Source organism: Oryza glaberrima, chromosome 8 (assembly GCF_000147395.1).
Source record: "Oryza glaberrima chromosome 8, OglaRS2, whole genome shotgun sequence".
Lineage (NCBI taxonomy): Eukaryota > Viridiplantae > Streptophyta > Magnoliopsida > Poales > Poaceae > Oryza > Oryza glaberrima.
The window spans coordinates 1,456,129-1,467,505 of NC_068333.1; the positions used below are offsets into that span (position 1 = coordinate 1,456,129).

The window sequence follows — 11,377 nt, forward strand, 5'->3', positions numbered from 1 at the left end:
TCAGAAAGCTCTGACGGAGGCCGCCACCGAGCAGGTAGGGGTAGGGCGACCATCCAGACTCCGCCGCTGCCACCGCTACCTTTTTACTAATAAATATTATTAATATATAGTATAAAACTTGATCGATCACCGTGAAACACTATTAGTCGTTTGAGCTCAACGACCATGCTGGCTCCACCAGGACCACCACTGCCAAGAAGAAGAGGAGAGTGATACAAAGAGAAAGCGAGGGAGGAGAGAGAGAGACACGAAGGAAGCTCAGAGAGAGAGAGAGAGGGAGAGAGTTTTGCATTTGCAACTCTCTCCTGTACTTCTCTCTCTATACAACAACTACTCCTCGACTGGACTCGGTCCAAGAGACCACACACCCCCAACGACCCTCCTCCCCTCCCCCCTCCTCTCCCCCTCGCCGAGATATATTTTCCCCTCGGCGGCGACTCCTCCTCCACCTCGTGAGCTCGCCTTCGGCCGCCGCCTCTGCGCCTCGCAGATCCCCACCCGCGACCGAGCGAGCTGGTGCCGCATCGGTATCGCATCCCGGTGAGCAGCGTCCACCTGACACGATTTTCCTCCAGTTTTGCTCGCGTTAATTTCTCTTCTAGACCTTGGATGGGAGCCCTTTTTCTCTTAATTTGTTACAGCCTTGTTCCACCCCCAAAAGGCGCTTGGCATGTTAGATCCGTCGTCCCTGGCTGACTATATGATTCTTTCTGTGATTCTTGATTGGAACTGTGATTAGTGTAAAATATGCCATTCTTGGCTTGTTTGAATTGTCTGTTCTTTGCATCGAATGATGATTCTAATCATTGTGATTGATTGATGCATGATGGTTCATTGATTCTGCTGCAGTTCATCTTCTGGCTGGACGAATTCAATTCACGGACGGTGGTGGTGGTGGTGTTGACTAGGGATTTATTTTTTTACCATTGGCGGCTCGGCTGCATCCCCAAGTGAAGAAGAGAATTCGTACATGATTCCGCTAAACAGGAGGGCGAGTCAGACTAGGGGTGGTAGATCTCGATGCCCTTTCTTTCTCTTTGGTTATTTACTGTTGCTTTAGATATATGTATATGCGTCTAAATAATGTTGTTGCCTTTTTGATCCCCTTTGGCCCTTGAGCATGTGTACCAACCAATAGTGGCATTTTTTTTAATGTTTAGTTTGTCCATCTAATCTATGTGCCCCATGAAGGAAACTGTTTTTTTTTTAAGAATTGCTCCACCTGAAAAAGCTGTCCTTTTTTCTTTGCCATGGGATTCACTTGGTGTACAAGCACATGAACACCTTTCAGAGGTCATTTCACATGCATATGTATGGGTTAGATATTTCATATGGCAAGCAGTAGTGTGTCTTTTGATGGTATGCACTATTGCCAGCAGTGAAGAATTTCTTAGCAAAAATTCCTTTTCAGTAGATGATCCCAGCCCATTTCTTCTGCCTTAAGTAATGCTTGTTATGTGCACATTAAGATTTCAGTCACTACACAGATAGGCAAGTTGAACTAAAGCTATTAGGTGCAATATTTCAACTGAAGTCAACTAAGACATGCAACCATATCGATCTTGTTTTTGGTAGATAAATCTTTAAGCAAGCAGTTGCCACTTTGCTGATATCGCATTTCAAGTCAAAGCCAGAGTTTGCTTGGTGTGTAGTTTCATTATCAATGAGGACTGGTTCATTTGTTTGTGCGGAACAGGGGATCCATATATCTGACATTAATTAGGTTGCTCTTTTGTTTGACCATGGGTATGCTTTAATTTATTCAACTGTTGTAATGGTTAAATGTTTGGTCATTCCCTTTATGTTGTAAGTTCATCATGTTGATAGGGATGGAATACTTCGATGCTAGGCGGAAGCCTCATAATGTTGGGAAAGTTATTGCAGCTCTGGTCCTCACAACACTATGTATATTTGTTTTGAAGCAATCTCCTGGTTTTGGTGGCAGTAGTGTGGTAAGATGTCTATATTTCTTTTTTTCTCTTCTTCTTCTTTTGTCCTTATTCCTTTAAATCTGCTTTTAAGATCAGCCTTTCCTCACGTTTTCATGTTTTGATTTGTATGTCACTTTCTGCTACCTATAGGTTTAACTTTTGGACTTTTCTCAACTTACTTTCTCTTATGTTTTTCTTGTTACACAAAAAGCAATTTTAATTTTGAGTATCACCTGTATTATAGAATATGTCCTTGTATAACTAGCATAAAACAAAATGATGACTGCTATTGTAGTTGTTTCAATACACATATCTTCATTTCTGCTCTCAGTGCTAACAAGCAGGTGAGGAAAGTGACATCTCTCCATCCAATTGCCTTTGTTATTGCAATGTCTATTACATTAGTTCATGTTCCAACCTGATATTTCAACACACATATCTTCATTAGTTGTTTGCCACTTCTCGTTGCGGCAAGTTGATGCCTAAATGGCATCCTAACAAACTGTAGCTTTCAGCCACGAGACCTTCTGACAGCTAATCAATCTGCATAATAATTTTGACATGTTCCTGTTCAAGAAAACTACGATATGATTTGCAGATGTAAATATATCACATCTCTAAAACTACAGGCTAACTATCCAGTTCTTTAGAATAAAATGTTAAAGAGACTGTTGCAGAGTGAAGGTCAAACATAGCACATTACTTTTGTTGTCTAGAAACATGTATAAGCTGCGATGCAGACCTAGTATGTGTATGGCTAAACTTGGATATGTTCCATCTGTTTTGACTTCTGTTGCTTAATCTTTCAACTCTTCATGCAAATCCGCCTGTTATGTTTCTTATGCTGCAATTATTATTATGCCGTTCTTATATTTCCCCTATTTTTAATTCAACTGTATAACTGATTGTGGGGTTATGTATCTTGCAGTTTTCTCGCCATGAACCTGGTGTTACTCATGTCTTAGTAACAGGAGGAGCTGGCTATATTGGGTCACATGCTTCATTACGCCTGTTAAAGGACAATTATCGAGTTACCATTGTGGTAATTAAGTTTACCTTTGTACTGAATTTCTGAACTGGTTTGTTCTTCAAATGCCACCCTTGATGGTTAATTGTGATTTTTAGGACAATCTTTCTAGAGGAAACATGGGAGCAGTAAAGGTTCTCCAAGAGTTGTTCCCCCAGCCAGGAAGACTTCAGTTTATCTATGCTGATCTTGGAGATCAAAAAACTGTATCCTCATTTGTACTTCTAAATTACCTCCTTGTAATTTTTAAAATGTTCAAATGCCAGTTTTTCACTTAACTGGCTCCCAGGTCAACAAGATCTTTGCCGAAAATGCGTTTGATGCTGTTATGCACTTTGCTGCTGTTGCCTATGTGGGTGAGAGTACATTGGAACCCCTTAGGTAAGTCATTACCTTATTGACAGTTTGTCAGTTCCATGAGCTTGGGGGACCTCTTATTCTACTAACCCCTACAGACGTTACCATTGTACACACCCTTGTCTATAGGCCTAATTGTAGTGCTAGGGGAAAAGGTCCTTATGATAAAAAACAGTTTTCACTATTAATCCATGGTACTTGGTACGCTAACTCCATAATCAAGTGCTTTCTGATTTTTAGTTCTCAGATATTTATATTATCTGCTATCACAGATATGATGAACTGTATAATATATCTGAAACATGTCTAGTATATCTCTGATAATCTTAAGTATTTAACAGGTACTATCACAATATTACATCGAACACCTTATTGATTTTGGAGGCTATGGCGTCTCATGGAGTCAAGACCCTTATTTACTCTAGTACATGTGCCACCTATGGAGAACCAGAGAAGATGCCTATTGTAGAAACCACACGTCAGGTAATTAATTTATGATGGCCTCAAAACTGCAGTGTTTGGATTGTGCTGTGCTATTTCATCTTGTTGCTGGAAAGGCAAACTCAAGGCTGGTGTGTAAATATTATGTACCTAATTGGTTAATAATTTACTCTGTTACAGTTACCAATTAATCCCTATGGAAAAGCTAAGAAAATGGCGGAGGACATCATACTAGATTTCACGAAGGGGAGAAAGGACATGGCTGTGATGATTTTAAGGTATGTTGTTTTTCCATGGATATAGGCTTGCAATTTCTGAACACAAAATTGGTATGTACTAACATGTCACCTTTTGCATTAGATATTTCAATGTTATCGGATCAGACCCAGAGGGAAGACTAGGTGAAGCTCCTAGACCTGAACTACGAGAGCATGGAAGGATATCCGGGGCATGCTTTGATGCTGCGTTAGGAATCATTCCAGGGCTGAAGGTATTTTCTCTTATACTTTGACTGTACAGTACCCCTGGTGTAAAGCATAATTTAGTGTATTACTACCATATATCAGCTTTGCATGTTGATAATAGCAATATGATATACCCATCTAGAAGATATTTGTTTTTTGAAGTATTATACCTGTATCCAGAGACTGAAACTACAGAAGATAATTTAGATTTGAAGCTGATACTTCATGAATCAATTGCAGGTTAAAGGAACAGATTATCCTACAACTGATGGAACCTGCATAAGAGACTACATTGATGTCACAGATCTTGTTGATGCTCATGTGAAAGCACTCAACAAGGCAGAGCCAAGTAAAGTTGGCATTTACAATGTTGGCACTGGAAGAGGTTTGACAATATGAGCTTTCTTTATTTACTTTGATTAAATGCAGTTCGCTCATGCTAGGACAGAATCAGATTTTAATTAAATGCTGCATTTGTTGGTTATTTTACATCAAATTTTTACGCTGGAATACACACAGATGGTTATTCTTGTAGAATAATTTTTTATTGTATGCTTATGAAAAATTGACTTCTCTTGTCAAATTATCTCCATTCTGCATTTTTACTCATGCATTTCTTGTGCTGTCAATAGTATATTCTAATAAATGTATGATTGCTTTCAGGTCGTTCAGTCAAGGAGTTTGTGGATGCCTGCAAAAAGGCAACTGGAGTCAACATTAAAATTGAGTACCTCAGCAGGAGGCCAGGGGACTATGCTGAAGTATACAGTGACCCAACAAAGATCAACACGGAGCTCAACTGGACTGCTCAATATACCGACCTCAAGGAGAGCCTGTCAGTCGCTTGGAGATGGCAAAAGTCACATCCACGCGGATATGGGTCAAACTAAATATAGCTTGCTGATCAATAATTCTGCTGAATCGTCGATATATTGATTTTTTTAGTTAGTGGTATAGGATCTTGGTGCGATACCGCTTCCACAGTCACTCATTTGTTATTTTTTTCTCTTTTTATTTTCAAAGGTTTGTTGTTATTTTCTAGCAAAACCATAAGCAGTGGTCTTGATATGCTGGAAATCCTGGAAGCCTTCCTGTAAGGGCAAATTTCATTGTTTTTTGACACAAATTGCTGATAAAAAGAAGTGTACATTGTCTCTTACCATTCTGAGATGCAAGCTTGTGAACTGAACTATAGACTACAAATATCCCTGTGTTTTGTTATCTATAGAATGCTCATCACCATTTCGTGCCAACTGTTGGGTACACGTGTATTGTTAAGCAGTATCAAATCAGGCGTTGTTCTTGTGCAGCCTCACCTGCTACGCATTTTCAGGCAACCGGTTTGACATGCTCATGTTGTTTTGTGAGATCAGGCATGCTTAGGTTGTCATTAACAAACTTTCAGTAGCAACTTGATTTCCCATGAATGAGCCTGGGGGTTGTTTTCAAATTTTGTTTGGTCTACATTTGACTTCTGTTTGAAGGTGGCAGCATGGCAGAGTTATACTATTACAAATCATATACTCTCTCCGTTTTTTAATAGATGACACCGTTGACTTTTTCTCACATGTTTAATCATTCGTCTTATTCAAAAAATTTACGTAATTATAATTTATTTTGTTATAGGTTGTTTTATCACTCATAATATTTTAAGTGTGATTTATATCTTATACATTTACATAAAATTTTTGAATAAGACGAATGGTCAAACACGTGAGAAAAAGTCAACGGCGTCATCTATTAAAAAACGGAGATAGTACATGAATAGTGATCGCTGACTCACTCCTGTCAAACATGTTACACAAGTCCTGGGAATAGCATTCAAGATCTTGTTATGAATTTTGGAGGGAGAGATCCCCTAACAACAAATCAGATGTTTTTCAATTGAAACCTGAAAATGTTGCCACCTGTCCATTTTTATTCAATAAAAAGGTACTAATCCAAAGTGCCTAATCAAAGTTTAAATGAAGATGGCTCCACAAATCAACAATCCCCAAAAGGACCCATCATTTATAAGCTGCCTAATCTCAGCTACTACCATTTGACTAAAATGCTCAATTAGGCCTACCAGATTGCATCTTTTTTGTCTTGGCCATAGTCTCCAATCAAGCTGGAGAAACAGAGAGGCCATCATAGATAGGAGTAGCACCATGAACTCTCCAATGCTCATGCTTAAATTCTGCCGGTTCATGCGTCTCTTTGCAGGTTGGTGAGCAGTGCGTTTTGCCTCCTCTCTCTTTCAGTTTTTGGCAGCAGATCAGTTAATATGGTATGCTGGGGTTTGCATGAAGTGGTAGTTAGCAACTTGCAAGGCTGCAGCAACAGGTGACCAAACCTAACGCACATGCACAAGCAACCAGGATTTCTTTTGGAGAGAGAGTGATGGATTTGGATCATATTGGTGTATGCAAGTGCCCACAACATGTCTCTTTTTTTAGTTGCCACGCCAAGTCTCCCCCATTGGTTTACACAAAAGAAATTCCTCCCATTTTGTTCGGCATGGTGAATTTTGAATAGATATGATTTCTCGGTTTATCAGCAGCATCCAAAATTTTAACGTTGATTTTACCTTTTTTATTATAGTCTATTTTTTAGTATTGGTTTTTAAATTGTGAATAATATATATATAAAAGTTTTATTAATAAACTATGTTTAGCTTTTTCGTTCATATTTCTATAAGCTTATCAGTCGCAGCTTAACCAATGCTATTATAAAGACGCAAATATTAGGGAAGTACCTAATATCAAATAATTAGAAAGAGCGAGGCTTTGAACCCAAATCATCTAGCCCACCACCTTATGGAGCTAGCCAGAAGACCCCCGGGTATTTCTCACAAATGCTATTATACATCTCGATGCAGAGGCTGGACTGATTTCTATTATAAAAAGAAATAGATATAGTTATTATGTAGATGGTGAATGTTTATGGTACTACCACATAGAACGGCTAAAATTGTCACATGATAAGGATGAGATGAGAGTGTGCTTCTGGTAGGATGAACCGGGAGCAAATTAAGCTTTGTTGGTCATCGGTTAGCTGACAACATTTATGTGAGTAGTATCCAGAGTACTAACCAAAGTATGGTACTCCAAAAAGTACAGACTATCACAACTTTTAGTAGTACGTCACTATTATTATTATTTGTCTGGAATTTTAGTAGTATGCGAGACAAATACGGAGTACTATGATACATGCATGATTCAGGCTGTAAATCTCAGTGTAAATCTCTTCCATTATCTTAAAACGGCAATGCTTCCATTTATCTAAAAGAATAACTATCATTAGTTATAATATAATATTGTGCTAACAATTTGCATGATGAATGTACCCACAGCTTTCTTTTCATCACAGAAAGATCCTTCTTTTCCCACAACTAATTTGGCTTTTTGCTAAAATTTATACAGCCTATAGTAAGCCTCTGTTCGCTAGTTCTGGTTGGGAACCGATGTCCCATGCACGGAAAACGGAGCGATCCATTAGCACGTGATTAATTAAGTATTAGTATTTTTTTTTCAAGAATGGATTAATTTGATTTTTTAAAGCAATTTTCATATAGAATATTTTTTTTAAAAAAAACGCACCGTTTAGCAGTTTGAAAAACGTGCGCGCGGAAATCAAGAGAGAAGAGTTGGTGACCTGGGGGAAGAACTTAGCCTAAGCTGTACTCTCTCCATATGCATAGAGAGTTTCAGCAGTGAATTCAACATTTCACATTGGAGGCTTGGATAGCAGGTCATATTTAGATTTAAATTTTATGTTATCCCTTGGTTAATTGTTCTAATTTTATTTCCAGGTTTACTGATCCAAATTCCACAACAGAGCCTAAAATTGCTGTGGTAATGTCTAATACAACTGGCACATATTAAAAAAGACATGACTAATAACTCTATACAAAGTGCTTATGGTAATAAAATTTTGACCAAATTTTATTACAACTTTCTTATAATCTAACTAACTTGAATTTCCATGCAAACCAGAATCACTCCAAATTTTGACAGGAAAAAAAGGGAAGAGTTTATACTTCTCGGGGTTTTGGCCCAAGTTATCGCAGCCTAGGCCCAACAACACGGGCTGTTCCCACTGGGCCAAGACGGGCCGAAGCGGCCCAAGCCCACGTTCCCGAAGCCTCTCCACCATCCTAGGGTTTGCTTCCCCCGAAGCACCTATATATACCACCACGCGCCGCCTCTCTCCCACTTCCTCCCTTTCCCACCACCGCCGCCGCCGCCGAAGAAGAAGAAGAAGCCGACGAGGAGGCGACCATGAGGGCCAAGGTAACCAACCTCCCCGCCGTCTCCTCCTCCTCCCTAGGCTGTCTACGCCCATGTGTTGTTGCGTCGTCGCCGTGCTTGTTCTTGGTTGGTCGGGGGCTGTGATTACAAAGAGAGAGGCTCGAGTGGTGAATTTTCACGGGAAACCCTAGCGAGGCGGCGGATCTCGCCGTGTGCCCCCCCTCCTCCCCACGAGCACCCCGTGTGTTCACGGCGGTGGAGTGGATGGAACCCGAGGTGCCGCCCCATCGCGATGTTGGCTTGGGTATCTCGGTAGTTGCATCCATGGCTCACCATGCTAGTACTACTCCCTCCCCGTCCAAAATGTTATTGCTACTTCCTCCGTTTCATAAGGTTATAAGTTCATTTCTGGGGGAGGAATGGATGGCGCGTGGTGGTGGGTTGCTGTCTCGTGAGGGGGTTTCCTGCCACGATGAAGGCTTCGTTTTTAACGCATACACTTGATATGAGCCCCCTTTATGATGGTATTTGGTTGGCGAGCTGAATTCCTGTTCTTGCAACATCTGATGGATGGTGCGTGATATTTGCTTGGATTACCCGTTTGTCAGTTAGCATAGGAAATTAGGTTTATCCATTAGATGCTGAAGATGCTCATTAATTTTGTGGTGCTCACTGTTTAAATAATACTCCGTAGTACTGTCTGTAGGAAATTATAACTATTATATACTAATAGTAGCTGTTAAGTTGATCAGTAATTATGTGATGCTCACTGTCTATATGCTATTCCTGCTGTAGTTTCAGTAGGAAATTATGAATGCTTTCAATTCCCTGTGAACATGAAATTCAGTTACATAACTGCATTATCGGTGATTACCTAAGTTACCATTTCATAGTAGTTATTTTTGTGGTGCAAAGCTTATCCAGGGAAGTACATCTTAATCATTCATTCATGATTTGATAGACTTTGTAATATGAAATTGTCATTCTGTATTTTGTCAATCTGTATTGCCATTTTGCCATCCATGATGCCCCTACTTTAGTTGGTTTGTTCAACAATGTCTATGCTGGCATTCTTGAATCACGCAAGCAATGAATTTAAATCAACTAAATTTGCTGTGATGCTATGTTGCTTCTTGCTTCTGCGTTCCAGTTTCTGTTCACCCTTGTGTTCTTTGAGAGAAGGCTACTGTGTTGTGATCTTTTGCAGTTTCTTAGCTATGCTACCATGCTTATCAGCTAATTTTCATCAGTTAACTTTCTGTGATCTGATACTTCTGTTTGTATTGTATTCAGTGGAAGAAGAAGCGCATGAGGAGGCTGAAGAGGAAGCGCCGAAAGATGAGGCAGAGATCTAAGTAGGCGAAGGAGATGGGCGATCATGGTGATGGCGTGTCGCAGTGATCCATGTCTTCGGCTGCCAAGCTCGTTGATATGTCAAGCTGCTTGGCGTGGTGTCACCATTTGACTGTTGAATGGCTTATTTACCTGTGCTGTTATCATCTTATATCCCTAGTTTTACCAAGAGTTTTGCACCAAGACATGTCGGTTCAGTTATGTGAACTTGTTATGGAGCCGTATTTGCTGCTAATATTTACCTACCGTTGAGTAATTGCTTTGTTGGCTCTGTGGTAACATCTGTTGATTGCTGCTTTATCTGTTAGCATTGGTGTGTTGATCTCTGCGTTATTGCTTGCTTGATGGTTTCAGTGTAGGAATTTCCCTGGAGACGCTGATGCTCAGCCTGGACAGGCCTTACTTTTTCTTTAGAAGCTTAACATTGTTTTGCATGTCTGCAGTTCTTCGGCTGGTTCTTGCTTCCTGTGGTAGCTTGTTTGTTGTTCTACTTAGGGCCTGTTTTGCAGGGTTGAACTTCCAAATTTAACTCAAGAGTTGGCTTTGGAGAGCAGCCTGAACCCTGCTCTCTAGTCTATGGCTGTGTTTAGTTCCATGCTAAAATTGGAAGTTTGACTAAAAATTGGAAGTTTGAAGAAAAAAAGTTGGAAGTTTATTAGCCCTATCGTTTGGCCTAAACAGCCAAAGAATAAACCAAAATTTGAATTTTTGAATTTGATTTTGAAGTTGATTTTGAAATGCTTTTAACATAATTTTTGTTAATGTTGGCTTTTAAGTTGCTATGAACAAATCTATAAAAGTTTTACTTATTAATTTTAATTTTCTAATAAGCCAAATAAGCCATTTTGGGTCAAATGGGCAACCGATGGGAGCTTACGTGTAGGAAAAAGTAAGGAAAAAGTTTTGACGTGATGGAAAAGTAAAGTTAGGAACTAAAGAAGGCATATGATTTGAGAGCATACCAGTCTGATCCCTTTTAAGGCGAAGCTGAAACATCTTGGTTCTCTAGTTTATTTTCTCAGAGGTGCAGCTCAAAACAGTTTGATTTAAACAAGCCCTAGGAGTATGTAATTTGGAGATATTTTGCAAATTCTGAATTTGCTGTTCATTGCGGTTAAGTAATTTTGCGTTTATTTCATATCGTGAGCAATGGTGTGACATTGGATAGGTCGTTTAAATCTGTGTAAGATGTAGCGTGGAAAGATTAGATGGAAGCCGTCTAAATCATGTTCATGAACGTATATTTTTCGTTTATTTCGCTGCTTTCACGGTGTTTCGACCTCTGTGTTCTTGGTACGCTGCGTTGGAAGGATCTGTTACTGCTAGTTCTAGCTACTCATTGCATACTGTTCAATGTTAACGATGCATATTATTGTGGTTGATTGATGAATTTTAAACTCAGCGATAATTTGAGGAATATAAAGTGAACTTATTCATAGACTGAATTAGGCCCAAATATAACCGCACAGCCCATTTCACATCCAAATATGGGCCCATTACATGGAGGCCCATCACCGTGTCGCACTTTCTCGCTTCTAGTCCCCAATCTGAAGCCCCCCTCGATGGCATCGC

The 11,377-nt window shown here is 39.7% G+C and overlaps 1 protein-coding gene and 1 long non-coding RNA gene across 2 annotated transcripts; both read left to right on the top strand.

Annotated features, from left to right (window-relative positions):
- Positions 1 to 281: 281 nt before the first annotated feature.
- LOC127782710 (probable UDP-arabinose 4-epimerase 3) lies at positions 282 to 5,382 on the top strand. The gene is made up of 11 exons (XM_052309977.1): positions 282 to 540; positions 850 to 1,010; positions 1,828 to 1,952; positions 2,860 to 2,973; positions 3,057 to 3,164; positions 3,248 to 3,339; positions 3,657 to 3,798; positions 3,937 to 4,034; positions 4,117 to 4,246; positions 4,461 to 4,605; positions 4,884 to 5,382. Exons 2-11 carry the CDS (start codon positions 971 to 973, stop codon positions 5,108 to 5,110), a joined length of 1,221 nt encoding a protein of 406 aa, XP_052165937.1. The 5' UTR covers positions 282 to 540; positions 850 to 970; the 3' UTR covers positions 5,111 to 5,382.
- Positions 5,383 to 8,405: 3,023 nt separating this feature from the next.
- On the top strand, positions 8,406 to 9,819 carry LOC127783290 (uncharacterized). Its single transcript, XR_008019276.1, has 2 exons — positions 8,406 to 8,494; positions 9,746 to 9,819. It is a non-coding gene; the product is annotated as an uncharacterized LOC127783290 (long non-coding RNA).
- The last annotated feature ends 1,558 nt before the right edge of the window (positions 9,820 to 11,377 follow it).

Bases quoted from the DNA above. Each gene is read 5' to 3' on its own strand.
- LOC127782710 (XM_052309977.1), top strand. From the start codon at position 971: ATGATTCCGCTAAACAGGAGGGCGAGTCAGACTAGGGGTG. The intron at 1,011-1,827 runs GTAGATCTCGAT...TCATGTTGATAG, and splicing joins GGCGAGTCAGACTAGGGGTG to GGATGGAATACTTCGATGCT. The intron at 3,799-3,936 runs GTAATTAATTTA...ACTCTGTTACAG, and splicing joins TTGTAGAAACCACACGTCAG to TTACCAATTAATCCCTATGG.